This window comes from Sturnus vulgaris, chromosome 16, assembly GCF_052056855.1.
Source record: "Sturnus vulgaris isolate bStuVul1 chromosome 16, bStuVul1.hap1, whole genome shotgun sequence".
Lineage (NCBI taxonomy): Eukaryota > Metazoa > Chordata > Aves > Passeriformes > Sturnidae > Sturnus > Sturnus vulgaris.
This window is the reverse complement of record NC_142258.1, coordinates 14,041,436-14,058,174: the sequence shown is the minus strand read 5'-3', so window position 1 is coordinate 14,058,174 and position 16,739 is coordinate 14,041,436. Positions and strand designations below refer to the sequence as shown.

At 41.9% G+C, this 16,739-nt stretch overlaps 1 protein-coding gene across 5 annotated transcripts in view; it reads left to right on the top strand.

Annotated features, from left to right (window-relative positions):
* Positions 1–16,739, top strand: part of CREBBP (CREB binding lysine acetyltransferase) — a 96,232-nt gene that overhangs the window by 54,241 nt on the left and 25,252 nt on the right. For 2 of the 5 annotated variants that reach the window (XM_088174586.1, XM_088174584.1), the window contains 13 exons: positions 2,099–2,341; positions 2,976–3,075; positions 3,533–3,679; positions 4,132–4,249; positions 6,879–7,071; positions 7,167–7,220; positions 8,394–8,518; positions 9,090–9,278; positions 10,697–11,116; positions 11,731–11,910; positions 12,138–12,324; positions 16,138–16,256; positions 16,385–16,624. In XM_088174586.1, coding sequence (XP_088030712.1) covers positions 2,099–2,341; positions 2,976–3,075; positions 3,533–3,679; positions 4,132–4,249; positions 6,879–7,071; positions 7,167–7,220; positions 8,394–8,518; positions 9,090–9,278; positions 10,697–11,116; positions 11,731–11,910; positions 12,138–12,324; positions 16,138–16,256; positions 16,385–16,624 — 2,315 coding nt within the window. The remainder of the gene's footprint in view (positions 1–2,098; positions 2,342–2,975; positions 3,076–3,532; positions 3,680–4,131; positions 4,250–6,878; positions 7,072–7,166; positions 7,221–8,393; positions 8,519–9,089; positions 9,279–10,696; positions 11,117–11,730; positions 11,911–12,137; positions 12,325–16,137; positions 16,257–16,384; positions 16,625–16,739) is intronic. The other 3 variants (XM_014892127.2, XM_088174585.1, XM_014892124.2) reach the window with 3 other exon arrangements.

Below are 16,739 nucleotides of genomic sequence, written 5' to 3'. Positions count from 1 at the left end.
AACAGACAAAAAAGGCTCCTTCAAAACCAGATTCCTGAAGTTGGGAAATACTCAGAACAGGATCCTGTTGAGTTGTGAAGTGTTGAAAAGCTGAGGCCAAATAGTCTGAAACTGTTCTAGCACTCTGAGCTTGTGCTTTGTAGTGACTGATGCTGCTGCCAAAGCTCAGCCCAGAGCCGTGGGCTGGAGGTGCTGGGCTTGTCCAAGTGAGCCTCAAGCCAAGCTTGCAGTCTCAGACAATCAGTGGCTTTTCCCCAGGAGAACATGAGGGATGGTGGAAGGCTGGGCTCTCCTCAGTGGGGTGGCCAGAAGCCTTTCCCTGGTTCCCAAATATCAGCATCACCTGTGGGGTTCTGCCATCTCCACACTTCAGCCCTTAAAGCAGACTGGAAGGTTTTGTCCTAATTTTTCTGGTGGAATATCATCCTCTAACAAGCTGGAATTCTTTATTAACTCCTGAATCAATCTGTGCTGTCACAGCAGCCACTGAAGCCTTTTGAATTCCAGGGTGCCATGACTTCTGTGCTATTTAACCTTCCTGTTCCTTGGCTTGCAGTAATGTAAAGGCAACTTTCTCCTAGAGTACTACAAGTCCAATGAGGAATTCATGTAGTTACTCTTTAATATGTCTTTTTTTTTTTTTTTTAATTAAGCTGATAGGATCTTAATCAGCTTCTGTCTTAGTTTTTAAATTCTCTTGGAAGTGATCAGTGAGTTCAAAAGTTATTGTGAGTGTGTCCACAGAGTGTAAGTATACATAAGCCTCAATTTCCATGGTAATCCCAGCATTTAAAATACTGTGGATTGTCCTTTGGAGGGAAAAAGGATGTTTTTTGTAGGGCTGCTTATTCAGGAGAGGGAGCTATCTGAGTATATCTTTTTGTAGTTCTTTGGCAAATGAGATCAAATTGATTTCTCATCTGGAGAGGGAGCAGTCTGGACTCTGCAATGTGTGTGTTTTCTCTTGGGTGGGAGCTGGAAGTGTGTGTATCTCTTTCAGTGATTCAGTTTCCATAGTGGGTAAGGATTTAAGAAAGCCTGGATAATGCTGTTAATGTCTCAGAAGACTTGTTTTCATGACTTTTTTATCTAACCACGTGCCCTTACTAATATTTCAATAAGATGGTTATTGTTGCCTATATTAAGAGCCATTACTGTTGCTAAGTTTAGTTCACACATTTGTAATGCACATTACATATTTAATTACTTGAGGGGGAAAATGTGAAGGAAGTGTTGCTTCTACCAGAGTCCTGATTATCAAAATGCAGTGTCTTTGAGCTGAAGGTTGTATTCCATGGGTCATTCACAAGGGAACATGGTATACACTTAGAATGGCAGCTAAAATGAGAACCAGAAAGCAAAATTTTGCTCTCTTGTGGATGAAGTAAATACCAAATTCCCTGTTGTTTCCATTTCCTGTCTACAATGAAAATGACTCTTCCATCCATCTGTATGGTGGGAGAGGTTGGTTGGTTGTGGTAGCCATATAGGTTAATGAATTCCTAAAATTTATTTTAGATTTTGCCAGTACAGTCTGAGACTCATCAGAGGTTTTCATATCTTTGAGTAACTTGGGGTTTAAGGTAATTTGGCCTTTAGGGGATTCATCTGGTGACTGCTCACAATGAAAATTTCTACCAGCAGATCTTCAATATTGCCTTTGTGTCCAAGGGCACAGTGTTTCTGCTGAACTCAGGATCTCTGTTCTGGAGCCAAATATTTTGACCTAAAATGGGATTGATGGGAAAGAGGAAAGTAGAGGAACTAAATTTTTTTCCCCTCTTAGTTTACTGTCTCCAAGCATGAAAATGCTATTTAGCCTTATATAGGAGCCTGTACTATATATCTACTACAAGCAATTATGGGCTGCATGAAATTTAAGCACTTCAGTTTAGACTGCAGGGATTAATAGTCAGGATGGGTTCTGTCCTGTAGAATCAAAGGCTGAGTTTTCCCACTTGGTATCTCAGGTGTTGTTTTGTCCTCTGGCAGAAAAATATTTGTATCATAGAATATGTGCATGACTCTTGGCATGACTGGTTTTACTCCTTATCCTCATCGAGTTTTAATTTTCTCTTACCCTTTCTCTTTTCCACAGCCCTTTTAGGGTCTCCAGCTGGTGGGATCCAGAATTCCATCGGTTCTGTTGGTACAGGCCAGCAGAACACTCCATCACTAAGTAATCCCAATCCAATTGACCCCAGCTCCATGCAACGAGCCTACGCTGCCCTGGGGCTGCCATATGGCAACCAGCCCCAAACACAGCTGCAGCCCCAGGTCCAAGGCCAGCAGCCAGCACAGCCTCAGGCTCACCAGCAGATGAGGACCATTAATGCACTGGGTAGGTGGAGAAAAGACCAAGAGGAGGAAAAAAAAAAAAAAAAAAAAAATTAAAATAATCGATGTTGGATTTTTAGGATAGTCAGGTATTTTGTTTGGTCAGGGTAGTGACTGTCTGCTCATGTTGTTTAGTAAGTTAAAAATGCACTATTTCTATATACTGCCATTCATTTGCATTTGAATATTAGAAAGTTTTGAATGTAGTGCTTTTGCCAAATAGCAGGAGTTTTAGTTTCTTTTAAAATATAACCCATAGATCATTCTCTGAGGAGATGAGACAGAATTTCTGAAGGATTTTAGTTTAACAATTGTTGCCTATTCTAACAGACAATTCCGTCTCAAATACCTTTTTTCCTTGCATCTTAATTAGTATTACCTTCTTTATAGCTTATTGATCTAATCTTAAGAGTTTATGAATTTAAAATTTTAATAGTCTCATTTTTGTAGATCAGACTGAGAGTAACTTGTTTCCATAAATAGCCACATATGTGCAGCACAGCAGGTATTGTTATAAAAATACTTAACCTGATAAATTGATTCTTTTGTTAGCCAAGTGGGTCAGTAAAGTGCAGTTTTGTCATATTATTGTCAAAATGGTGTACTGTGTACCAATGATGTTTAATTTTGTCCCAAAGGAGCCAACCAGATGAACCTTCCCGCAGGAGGAATAACAACAGACCAGCAACCGGGTCTCATTTCTGAAACTGCTCTTCCAACATCCCTTGGGACAAATAAGTAATGCACACATTTTAATTCTTGCTCAATTAAACATTTATTTGCATGCTTATGAACATAAATAAAGAACATGCTTTAAAAACTGATTGTATTGGCATGGAGATGGTCAGTCACGTGTACAGCTCTGCTCTCTTTCCTGTTTCAGTTCCAGAGCTGCCACTTTGTGCCTCCTGAGAGCCCCACAATATTTACTGCTTTTAAATGACGTCCCCAAGGAAGAATATTTTGTATTTTTAAGTTCATAGTTGTGATTATTTACCATTCACACTGGGAATGTGCCTTGTAAACTCCTGAGCTTTGCTGCTTCAGGGGTTGCAGTTTGTTGAAGGCAAAATTTCAGTTCGATGCAATAGCTAAAAATGATGAAAGCAACAACTCAAAAATTACTTCAGGCATCAAACCTACGACAAAACTCTGCATTCTAGTACTCTAACAGACCCTTTTCTTTTTATTTTAGCCCACTAATGAATGATGGCACAAACTCTGGCAATGTTGGAAACCTCAGCTCAATGCCAACGGCTGCACCTCCTTCGAGTACCGGGGTAAGGAAAGCATGGCATGAACATGTCACTCAGGACCTGCGCAATCATTTAGTGCATAAACTGTAAGTATTCACCAAGGCTGCCTTTTTCCTCAATGTTTTTAAAGACTTTCAATACAGTAGTTCTGCTATTAAGCTGAAAAGAAAGTTATCAGTAGTGGTTCTCAGGTGCTGGGCCACTCAGGATGAGTTGTTACCTTTAATCCTTCACTTCAGATTGTTCTTCGTGCTCATTAAGGAGTGGGCATGGAATTAGTTTCTATTGCTAGTAAATCTGCTCTGCTGTGGTGAACAGTTATTTAGACTCCAGACTGTTAAGCCTCATTTTATTTTCATCATTTGATTTGTTTTAATCTCGTGAGAAACAGTAAAATATTATTTTTTTTAACCATTTTGATATTCTTTTACATATCTGGTGTGTAAGGGAACATCCAGGGTGATTATCATAACGTTGTATTGATTTGGGGTATTTTTTCTGAAGGTCTTTTTCTATTATTGTTCTTCTGTCCTTGCAGTGTCCAAGCCATCTTCCCCACTCCTGATCCAGCAGCACTGAAGGATCGCCGCATGGAGAACTTGGTGGCTTATGCCAGGAAAGTGGAAGGAGACATGTATGAATCTGCTAACAGTAGGGTATGTTGCTTCAGACCAACATGTGAAAGAACAGTAGCATCACAAATCTTAGAAGTGTAAAGAAAACCACAGAGGATCATTTCACTGCCCTCTTCATGAGGAAAGTCGTGTTTCCAGTCTGTGGCAGTGTTTGTGTGGTCCCAAGCCGTGTGATTCATGTCACTCCAAGCTAATTCACCCCTCAGCTCTAGACTCCATCACATCCATCCCTGCTTGCATCCTCCTGAAAGTGTGATTGACATGCAAGAAGCTTGGAGCACAGCTTGCAGTTCTTGATGTTTCCTTTAGTGACTTACTCCCTTTTTGGAAGTCTGTGTAAGCAGTAGTTTTAAAATTTTCGTAATGCCTCTTTACCACTGGAGGTTTTCTCTAGGACCCAGTGCTGTTCCCCTGCTCACCTTCCACCTGTGTTGGTGGAATGAATTCTCCTCTTCTAGGAGTATTTGGGCTAAGACATAAGAAGTCAGTTTGGCTGCCTTGTGGATGGGAAAAAGCCTAGAATTCCTGTTGTAGTTCATGATTTTTGCTGTCTGCAGAATTCCTGTTGTAGTTCATGATTTTTGCTCTGTCTGCACAGAGATGTCAGTTCAAATCTCTGTTACTTGAAGGGAGCAAACCCCTGTTGATTGACATGCTGAGGATATGACATGGTGGTAATTGTACCCTAAAGGAACCACTCCCTGAAAGTTTTCATTGGGAAAAGACAACAATATTAGTGCCAGTAGTAACAGCCAGCAAGATCCTACCTGATCAGAAAGCTGAGATCCTTTCTTAAGCAAGGGAGGAGCATCTAAGCAGAGTAGTTAGTGGTATTTCAGGTGAGAATCAGATGATCCAGTCAGACACTTCTGCTCCTCTCAGCCCACTTGCCAGAAGAGCTGGAGATGGAAATGCAGGTTTTATTTCCTAGAGGTGAACAGGCAGTGGCCATACTTACAGTGCTGCTGTGTCAGTGTTGGTCAGTAACCACATTGTAACCTCCTTGTAGCTGCCAAGAGGTTGGAAGACTTGAGTGTGCTCAGGCATGGTTACCCTGGCAGCTTTAGAGACCAATTTTAGATAGAAGGAGGATTTCATGGTCACACCTGGCTGTCTAAATACCTTCTCAGTAAGGATGAGCATAGCAAACTTCTGATTGTAAAATTAAATGCCTTTTGACAGACAAACACCCAGAAGTATCTTCTCCTCACCCCTCAGAACAGCTGTTGTAGCCTCGTGGCCAGAAGTTTCTGTTATTGGAATTCATCTTATGTATTTGGCTCCAAGCAGAAAGCTTGGAAGAAGGGAGTAATTCAGAATGTGTTAACGATGCCGTGAGGAATTACATCCTTCTTTTTGAGGAGCTTCCATTCTCCTTTGACACTGAAAAACATATTAAGTAAGAGGCATCATTGTAAGGAGTTTAATGCTTTTCTAGCATTGTGTGCTCCTTGTGAGCACAGCCTTTGCAGTGGGAAAGCAGCACAATATTGAATTTACAGATAGGAACTTGGAACTGAAGTTATTTCAGCAGAAGAAGGGGAGGTGCTGTAAAGCTTTTAAACTGGACAGCAAAAAGTGTCTGCACTGATTTTTGAGAAACTCTTTTGAGGAGAGAAGTGACCTGAAAAACAAAGCTTTATATTGCATGACTGGACTTCTTAACAAGGCTGCTGAGGAATACATATCTCGTATTAAATTTTGGGAAAATAATTCAATCCTGCTGTAATAACACATTCTGGTTTTGATGAATATAGAATAAAAACAAAATCATTGTGGGCAAGCATCACTTAACCTGTGCTCTGTATAACCCTGGGTTCTAAGAGCATGGTGACCCCATAAAAGAAATACAGCCTTGAGGGTTTGTGGGGTTTTTTGCCTTTAACAGGTGCATAATCTCATGCACTTGGCAGATGTGTGTCCAGCAATTCCTGACAAGCAAAATTGTCTACGTGGTGTGCACTGTGACTGTTTTATTGAATCTGTTGTCAGTGTGGGTTGAGTAAAATGGATTTTTCATCTTGTACAGATGTAGTGTTTACTTGTCTCTGCCTGTGGACTATTCTTCACTGAATTTTCTCCATTCCTTTGAGGTTTTGTCTGGTTTTGTTTATCCCTTGCCATGACTGTTGATAGGCTCTTCAGGAAAAGAGCAGTTCCTTTCTTTATGTAAAAATTGATCTGTCCTTAACATCTGTCTCCTGAAAGTTTATTCAGTGTAACAGTGTGCTGGGAATATATTTTTATTTTGTCTGTGCATTAGTGGAAATGTTTACGATGAAAATAACATTTAAAAATCATTAACACTTAAAAACTAAATCACAGCTTCCTGGGTTTTGCTGAAGCAACAGAGAACCTCCAGCCTTCTCCTTTGTCTGCTAATTTACTCAGAGTAGTTATGTGGGGTAGCCATAAAGCAAGTGTGATTTCTGGAAGCTTTTTTTTTTCCCTTTTCTGTATTAAAGCAGAAAAGTCTGTCTTAATTTACAGGATTCTGAAAAGAAATATTTCTTTTTCAATTAGGCAGGTGTATACATTATAAAAATCAACAAAAAAAAAAAACCAACCCAAAACCAGATGATGATACTCAGATAGACTGAATGAGTTTTGCTGTTGCTGCTACTGATTACCCTTTGTTTTTCCCTTTTAGGATGAATACTATCATTTATTAGCAGAGAAAATCTATAAGATACAGAAGGAGCTAGAAGAGAAGCGGAGATCTCGTCTCCATAAACAAGGGATGCTGGGGAACCAAGCAGCCTTACAGACCCCTGGGCCCCAGCCCCCAGGGATCCCCCAGGTGGCTGCTGCCATGGGCCAGGCACAGCCCGTCAGGCCACCCAGTAAGTGCTGCTGGAGCTGCCTCTGCTTCCCAGGAGTCTTTGGACTCAATTGTATTTAAAATGGGTTTTCTGACTGTTCTTGTGTTGTGTTGCAGATGGGCCAATGTCCATGCCAACCGTGCCTATCAGTCGTATGCAGGTTTCTCAAGGTATCTGTTTTCCTCTCTAATTGCAATTTGTGGGTTCCAAATAATTCTTGGAGGGAAAAGCTGATCTTATGTTGGGATTTTTTGGTGCTGAGAGGGAGGAACTACCAGGGCTGCCTTTTTTTCAGCACCATTCTTTGGTGTTGCTCTGTGTCAGTGCAGTGTTAACAATATGGATCCAGCACTTTGCTGGGGATTGGGAATTAATTCAGTGCTTCCAAAGAGAGGACAGCTCAGGCAAGAATACTGTGGGTAATCTCATTTAGAACACTGTAAAGGGAGAAGGATGCTGGCATGTTTTTATCAGTTAATTAGCCAAAAATACACCTGTAGCTGGAAACACAGCACATTAGTCCTAAAATCTGTGTAACTAATGATAGCCTTTCTTGGTTTCTGATAGCAAGTGCATCTAAAAAAGCCTTGGAGCTTGTTCACAGCACTTGCCATTACTCACTGAGGCTGCTGTGAGCTCTTGAGTGGTTTTTTTTCCAAAAAATAAACCCATGACTTTTAGGTGCTTCAACTTCCTTCAAATAAGTGTCCTCAGCTGTTTAATTTCTTGGTTCAGAGTTAGTACTAAGTCAAAATTTGTCTTGAAATATCCTTTGGAAAATAAATACTTTTAAAATTCATTTGAATAGGAGAACAAGTTGCTAACAAGTATAGCTCCATAATTGCAGCTTTAGGCGAGTTTTTTGGAGGGATTCAATGTTTTGTATGAAAAGCACAACCCCTGTTAAAGCATTTTGCCAGCTTTTGTCCTGATTTGAGGCTTGGAGTTGCCTTCATACATCCTATATGTATTTTTATCATATTTACTTCAACTATTTCAGTGAATGAATAAGACACTGCTGTTTCAAAGCAAATGCCTGATTTTAAGAAACCATCCTAAGGTATTATTTATAAATAGCATCCCGTCTCTGCAGATCATCTATTCTTAATCTTTTGCATTTAATTTTTTTTCTTTTTAAGACACCAAAAATTGTATTTCACCCTAACTAGTATTGTTCTAAACATTTCTTGCATCCTGATTTGTCTGTCGGGTGAAGTAACTAAAAGATAAAGCTCAGGGCGGTCGAATTGCAGTCACACTAACTGTTAATTTTATAGTAGAATATAGATCCATCAGTTCTGCTGACTTGTTCCTAATGAGTTGTTTTGGGGGTGCATTTGCAGGAATGAATCAGTTTAACCCCATGTCCATAGGGAATGTACAGATGCCCCAAGCACCGCTGGGACCGCGGGCGGCGTCTCCGATGAACCACCCGGTGCAGATGAACAACATGGGCGCCGTGCCCGCGGTTCGTACCCCCCTCCCACCCTGCCCAGCACAGCTCAGCACCCCCCTCACCCCCTCCCCTCTGCAAAGGCCAAGCCACACAGCACAGGGCTGCGAATTGTGGGATGATTTCATGGGAATGCAGCAAGGCTGACAGGCTCTCATCGAGGTGTTTGTTTGTAAAAACACCGAGCGGAGCTGCAGAGGGGCACGTGCCACAGGTGCAGTAATCCCCAGCAATCTGTGGAGGAGCATCCAGTGTCTTGGCAGTATATAAACCTTCTTTGTTCCTACATGAAAACACCTTTTTTGTTCTTTAGAAAAACAAAAATATTTTCAGTTTCCCTGGATTCTCTCTGTCATCCCAGAGAACAAAACAGAGTTAACACTCTGAGTATCACCTTTTAAAAATAATGCATGCTTTGGAACAAATGCTGAAGTTACAGACATATGCCCACATCCAGTTAGTGTAATTAAGCCAGTTTTCCTTTTATTTTTTTTTGTCCTATCTTTTGATTGATTTCAGTGTATTTTCCCTTGTCCTACTCCATAATACTAAATGGTAATCAGTTAATTTGGGTATTAATTTTCAGATGGCAATGTCTCCTTCCCGAATGCCTCAGCCACAGAACATGATGGCAGCTCATTCCCAGAACATGATGGGTCAGGCTCCTACCCAGAACCAATTCCTGCCCCAAAACCAGTTCCCAGCATCCACTGGAGCTATGAATGTGAACAATGTGGGCATGGGTCAGTCAACAGCCCAGGCCGGGGTGGCACAGGTGAGATGGATTCTCTAAGATATATTTGCTCTTAATTGTTTTGCTCTGATTTATTTACTTGTATTTGTTGATTTGCATTCCTATATCCATGGTTTGATGTAGTCACCCCAATTTTGGGGGATCCTGGGTTACATCTGCCTTCTTCTGAAGCTCTTACACAACTTCTCGACATCTGTTAATGGGGGCGCAACGCCCTGCAATTCCTGATTTAAATGCCTTCAAAATGCATGTGACGAGATTTTTAGGGGAAATATCAGAAATCAGTTTATGGGATGCCTATGAACATATGTTTTGTCTCTGTGTGGACAGGAGTAGCTAACTTTAAATCTAGGATTATAATAAAATGGTTGGGCAAGATCTTCTAGAATTTGTTTTAACTTCTTTGCTTCTGGAGAGAAAATTGTTGGTTTTTTCCTGTAACATTTTTCTGTTGCAGTAGTGGTCAATGAAGTAGGAGCTGTGCTTATGATGCCAAAGTATCTGCTTTTCCAGAGGGAAAGGCTTGTTGTTTAACTCAAAGCCCAAGTCATTCAGGCGACTTAAAATCTCCAGAGTTCTGAGAGATTACTTAGATCAGATTATGAAGGGCTCTGTCGAGTCAAATTTGGAATATGTTTAGGATGGAGTATCTACAGTTTCATGGCCCTGGCTCAGTTGTTTGACTGCCTTTGTGGTGAACATTTTTTCCCCAATGCACTTAGTTCCATGAAACTGCCTCTGTAAAGACAATATAGAAGTGTGGTTTAAATTTGAAACCTCATCTGCAGGAAATTATCTGATTTGTATTTCTAAGAGTAACACTTACATTTGAGGATGGAGTATTCTTTTTATCACCAGTTATCTGATGCAGTCTTCAGTAAAATGCATCACTTAAAGGTTTAAGTACATCCAGAGTACTTTATTGATGCTGCTCTGAAAACCAAATCCCAGGTTTTCTGAAGCATCTTGAGCAGTTTAATTAGAATTATAAAGAAAACAAAAATACTCTTCTTAAATCTTGTTCTGTGCAACAGCAGCATTAAATGTGTTGACCTGCCCTCTAAAGCAGAGCTCCCTCAGAGGCCTGGCCTAAAAATGGGTATTTGCTGAAAACCATTTTGTGTCAAAGCCTGACCTTTGCCCAGCTAATGGCACAATTTAGAGGCTGCCTGTGGGTTTCTGTGTTACTGGGATTGTGAGGATCCCCTCTCTGTGCCGGTGGAATTAATGCAGGACGTGCACGGCACAAGATCTGGGAGAAAGGTCCTTGAGGGCTGATGGCAGCGATGACAGAAATCGGAGCAGTCACTTGCAGCAGCAGCAGCATTTGTGGCTGATCTGCTTGCACTGGCAGTGTTCTGTCAGAGAAGGCTTCGGGCTGTGATTGGAAGGCTGAGTGTGATTGCAGGCTCTGTAAGACTCCGTCTCTCTCTCCCCAGCAGGGGCAGGTTCCCGGTGCTGCCCTTCCCAACTCGTTGAACATGCTGGGGCCGCAGAGCGGGCAGCTGCCGTGTCCCCCGGTGACGCAGCCCCCCCTGCACCAGAGCACACCTCCCGTGTCCACTGCTGCCGGGATGCCACCAATGCAGCACCAAACCCCCCCGGGCATGACTCCTCCCCAGCCAGCAGCACCCACCCAGCCATCGACGCCGGTGTCGTCCTCGGGACAAACTCCGACCCCGACGCCGGGCTCAGTTCCCACGGCCACGCAGACGCAGAGCACCCCCACGGGGCAGACTGCGGCCCAGGCCCAGGTGACACCGCAGCCACAGACCCCTGCCCAGCCCCAGTCTGTGCCAACCCCACAGCCAGCCCAGCAGCAGCCAACATCTGTGCAGGCACAGCCGCCCGGCACTCCAGTAAGTAGCAGCCAGTCCCCTCTGCCTTGTGTCGTGACATCCCACGAGTGTCCCTGTCTGTAGCACCATGTCCTGAATGTACAGAGCCCATAGCTGTCCATAGCAGCTTCTGCTTTAGACCAGGGGGTTGGTTAGAGATGTGTAAATTGTGTGTGTTCAGATGTTCTCAGCATTGTGTGAAGGAGGGGGGGTTGAATGGCCGAACTGCTCAAAGTAAAATTGGCAGCAGTGTGCAGAAAGATGAGGTGTAACAGGCCTAATACTCTGTTTGGCCATAATCAGAATCTTTTCTGATCCTGAGATTTGCATAGTTTTTTTTTCCTTTTAAGATACAGCCAGGGCAAATGCACGTTTCAAGGAATGTACAGTGTTTTAACTGGGCAGGTGTTTTCTCTGTAAAAGAAGCCTCTTTGGGGCAGAATTCTTCCTTGGCTTCTCCTCTGTAAAGCAGAGTTATTAAATGTGTAATATCACAACTTGGCTACAGTGACCTGTATCCATGTTCTGCACTGTTGTAGAATATCATCTCATGTCTCTTTTGTGCTGTTCATTTTTAGTAAAGGAAAATATTTCTATATATGCAGTGTCTTTCTTTTGTACTGTTTTTACAACAGCTATCCCAGGCAGCAGCTAGTATTGATAACAGGGTCCCCACCCCTGCCTCAGTTGCTAGTGCTGATACGAATTCCCAGCAACTAGGACCAGATGCACCAATGCTAGAAAGCAAATCAGAAGTTAAAACTGAAGAAACTGAGCCAGAGACTAGTGAGACACAAGTGGAAGCTAAGACTGAGGTAAATGAGATTCTCTACAGCTTAACTGAAAGCAGTGATAGATATAAAAGCACTTAATGATGTGTCTGACTCGGTGAGCTAAGGGGCGAGAGGAGGGTCGTTACTGCAAAGTAACTCCTGAGGAAAGCCATGGATGGAAAGTGTTTCAAGAGTCTCAGACTAATATTGTGATGGCTGGAGTTTGGGCTGTAGATGTAACAGTAGCTCTCACTGCGTCCTTTCTTAAGGTGGAGGAGGATTTACAAGGATCTTCACAAATAAAAGAAGAACCAGATGGAGCAGAACTGAAGCAGGAGCCGATGGAAATTGAAGAAAAGAAGCCTGAAATGAAAGCAGAGGTTAAAGAGGAAGAGGAGAGCGGCACTAATGGAACCACTTCACAATCCACGTCACCATCTCAGCCCCGCAAGAAAAGTACGTGGCTGCAAACTGAATTCCCTTGTGTGCCTTGCTTTCACTAACATTTGTTTTCCATGGTCTCAGCTCCTGCTGGCAGGTCTGTTTTGCACTTGTGTTTCCAGCACGTGGAGCTCTGGGAGATCAATACTCTGTAACTTAATTTTGAAAGTAGAATTCCTTTAATGTTACATGAGTCAGGTGAGAAAAGCAAGTCTCTGTACCCTTGATCTCAGCAGTGCCTGCCCAGAAGGACCAAGGCAGTAAGGCAGTGATTACTGGAGGAATTAAATACATAAATCCCTCCCTGTACATCTTGCTGCTCTTTGAGAAGAGCTCAGTGTAGATAAGAGTGCTTTCAGTAACCAAGGATGTCCATCACTTTTCTTTTCCTGTTAAGAGGCTGCACACACCACCTTTATCCTGAGTTTTGTCAGTCACTTTTCTGAGAATCAAGCACTTGAACTCTCCTGAACCTGTGTTTCTCCTAGGCTGGACTGCTGCAAGAGGCTTAACATTTATTTGAGAGTCCTGTGTTTACAGGACTTGAAAGTTTTCAGTGTAGTGTTCATTTGCTCAGCACTCTGTTAAATTGAGCTGCAGTGTCAGCACAGATTGAGGTGTGACTGCATCTGTACTCAAGGAAACTTCATGGTGTTGCAGGTTATGTAAATGTTTGGGTGCCTTGTGTTAGTAAGAAATAAATAAGATTATTAAAACAGAAATATATTTCTCTGCTTGCAGTGCAGGCTTTGTGGCAGGCTGCAAGATAAGTTTTTGGACTCAAAAACCATAGCAGTTTTGAGATCTCTGTCTTTTGGCATCTGCTTTATTGAGGTGATGTTTTCTGTGGTTAGTTTTTAATTTTCCACCAAAGGGAAGCTTTCAACATGCTGCACATGTCTAAGGAATCTGCATCTCTTTGATGTGCTTTGGGTTGCATTTGGTTACTAACCATGATCTTTGTGTAATAAATCACTATAAACCACATTTCCCTGCAGATTGATGTTTTCAGCTGGCAGCAGAGTGGGGCACCCAGACGAGAGCCTCCTGCAGAACCAACTGGCAGAGCCTTTTCCAACCCAAATGTAACACAGGGAGTGGAAAGCTTATTAGCATTTCTGAGCCAGTGATATTCCCAGTGGAAGGAATCACTGCTGCCTGGTAGGAATGTGCTTGCACAGGGAAGGTTCTTGCAGAGTCAGTTCAGGCTGGGTCACCATGTATTCCAATTCCTCCTTCAGTGACACAATTTTATCTTGGAAGTTTTGTCACCCAGTCACTGTGTAAGTGCAAAGCACGTGCAGCGTGGGCAGGTACAAGCACAGACTTGAGTTTCAATGGTGACATTTTCTCACCGAGGAGTTTGTTCAGTGTTAATTGAGCATTGGTATTAAAATGCTGAATAAACCAAGAGGTATTGGAGAGTAATTACTGCCAAGTGTGCTGAAGGGATAGGTGATATTTTAAAGCTACTGAAGAGACTCATCAGTTTTGCATGGGTTGCAAAATATTGGGAATTCTTCCTCCTTCCCATGCAGGCAGATTCCTGAGGGCCATCCCACAGTTTGGTGCTAAGGGGAAGTGCCATGGTCTCTGTGCTATAACTTAGCAAGCAGAGCCTTATTTTGCTTTTTTTTTTCAAATCTAATGTGAGCAAGAAAGGTCGTGATTCCTTGCTTTGCAGCCTCAAAAAACCCACTGTAATATTCATTTGGGAAGCTCCTTTCTCCTTGTCCTTGGAGATGAGTTTTACTGGTTTCTTCATTTCTTTGTAAGACGTAATGGAAAACTGCAGGAGCTTGGGTTTGAGATGTATTTGTGTGTGTTGTCCTTGTAATTTTTAAAATGTCTTTTCTTCCTTTATAAATTTTCTCCTTAGTAATCATAAGCAGATTTGCCTCTGTTTGAAAAAAGCAAAAAAAAAAAAATTAAAAGGTAGCATTGTACTCTTCTTTGGTACATTATATGTCATGGTGAGTCAGGCAAAGATCCCATTTTCTTTTTACCACCCACACATCCAAGACAAAATGGGATAACTGGATGCCAGCTCCTTACAAAGGTCTTCGAGCTACCAGAGGAGAAGGGAGAGCATTTAATTTTGGAAAAAGGAGAGAGGGAAAAACAAAACTTCCTTGTAAAATTCATGTGCAGGAGATGCTATGATCAAATGTGCTGGTATTAGTCATAGTCCTTAGAGGCAGAGCAGCTGAAGATGAAGGCAACTTTTCTTTATGCTTTTAGGTGAAGTAATAAATTGAAATAACAACTGCATTTTCATTTTGATTTCTTTTCAAACTTCAAAATGAAAGTGAGTTATAAACTTTATCAGTAAAGAGAATTAGGCTTTAAGGAACTTGGCAAAAGTCACACTGGATCTCTGTACTTGGAGGTTTTAAAATAAGATCAGATTTACTTTGAAAGATACTGCAGCTTAGTGATATGTTATTATAGGAAAAAATTCTAAAAGCAGTGTCAAGCAGATAGTCAGAATAGATTATTAAAAGGTACTTTTTGATCTTTACATTTCATTAAATGAAATAATTCTCATTATCCCATTATGAACTATCTGAATCAGAGCAGTAGAGAATACTGTTCCTCATTAATGGAATTTAACATGCATTTCTGTTCTCAAGAATCCCATAATATAATGTATAAGAGTTGTTTATAAAACTTTGAGAGTCTATAGTAGGGAAAAGTGCCTGCATGTATGATATTGATAAATATGGAAGAGAATTGCCATTTTGTTGGAACTGAGATTGTGGCAACAGCTGAAATGATCATACAACCAATGGAGTAGTGTCAGCTTAATTTATCTTCCCTTTTTTCGTGTGTGTGTGTGTGTGTGTACCCTTTAAAATTGTAGATTTTGGACTAGATGTCCCAAAAAGCAATTTATATCATGCTAAAATACCATTTGAGTGAGAAAAGCAATGATCAGCCTCAGAGGGGTCGCTGAGCCCTGTTGATTCAAGTGCTTTTAGCAGAATTAATTGCTCCATTTTATTGGTATCGTTCTCATTTCATCCAGGTAGATAAATATTAGATGCCATCCTGCTTTCCTTAGTTGTCTTTTTTCTCAATGATAGGCATTCTTCCCTATTTAAAGACACTGTTCCTAAGGAAATAAATGTAATTACACTGCTGAGATGTTCAAAGAGCTCTCCAAGTTATCATTATTTTTCAGAAAATGTATTGCCTTTTTTTGTCCTTGTCAGCCACTCCTGAAAGAATCGTGGCTGTTGCCATGCCACTGTTGCCAAGTGGTGGCATAGAAATCTGGAAGTATTAACACTTTCAAAATCAATTAACGATCCATCAGAGCACGACTGTTTGTACACTGTGGCCAGGAAGATTCCTGTGCCAGCTCTCAGGACATCTGGTCACTCTCTGGAGAGCTGGCTCTTCATCCCTGCCCACTGCAGTGGGTTTTGCTGGAAGAATCTTGGCTTGGAAATAGCGAATAAGGTTAGAAGGGAGGGAGGGAAAATGATGCTCAGTCTCTCCTTGGAGGAGAAAAGGTTCATTCATGTAGAAACAATTGATTTAATGTGATTCTGTATAAGTTTCAGGGTTTTTTTTTCAATGTTCTGGAATATGTATCATTATGGGCTTGAGTTATTCCCATATCCCTATTTTGGGAATATCACCTGCTGTGATCTGAGTAAATACAAGGCTGTGTTTCCCTCTTGTAAGTGTGGTTTTGCCTCTCATCAGGAAAACCCTTTGCAGACTTTTAGTTAACGTATTTCTTTGGGGCTTTTTTAGGGGAGTCAAGAGATTTGGAAATGTGGAGGGCAATTTTCTAACTTTCCTGACTTCCATTCCCAGTTTTCAAGCCCGAGGAGCTGCGCCAGGCTCTCATGCCCACGCTGGAAGCTTTGTACCGGCAGGACCCAGAGTCCCTTCCTTTCAGACAGCCCGTGGATCCCCAGCTTCTAGGGATTCCGGTGAGTTAGCTTGAAAAAAAATCACCCTCTAAAATACCCTCCTGTTTTATCTTTGCTCACTATTTCACCTGTTCTATTCAATAGATTGGAAACCTCTTTAAAACTCAGGGCTTTGTGTGTTTTTGCAGGATTATTTTGACATTGTGAAGAACCCCATGGATCTCTCGACCATCAAGCGCAAGCTGGACACGGGGCAGTACCAGGAGCCCTGGCAGTACGTGGATGACGTGTGGCTCATGTTCAACAACGCCTGGCTCTACAACCGCAAGACTTCCCGCGTCTACAAGTTCTGCACTAAGCTGGCAGAGGTGTTTGAGCAAGAGATTGATCCGGTCATGCAGTCCCTGGGTTACTGCTGTGGCCGCAAGGTGAGTGTCCAGGACATCCCCCAGTGTCCCAGGGGAGTGTCCTTCCCAACAGCCAGCCTGGAGGCAGCACACAACTCTTTTATTTTAAATAGCCAGTGCTAAAACTTTGGCTTTA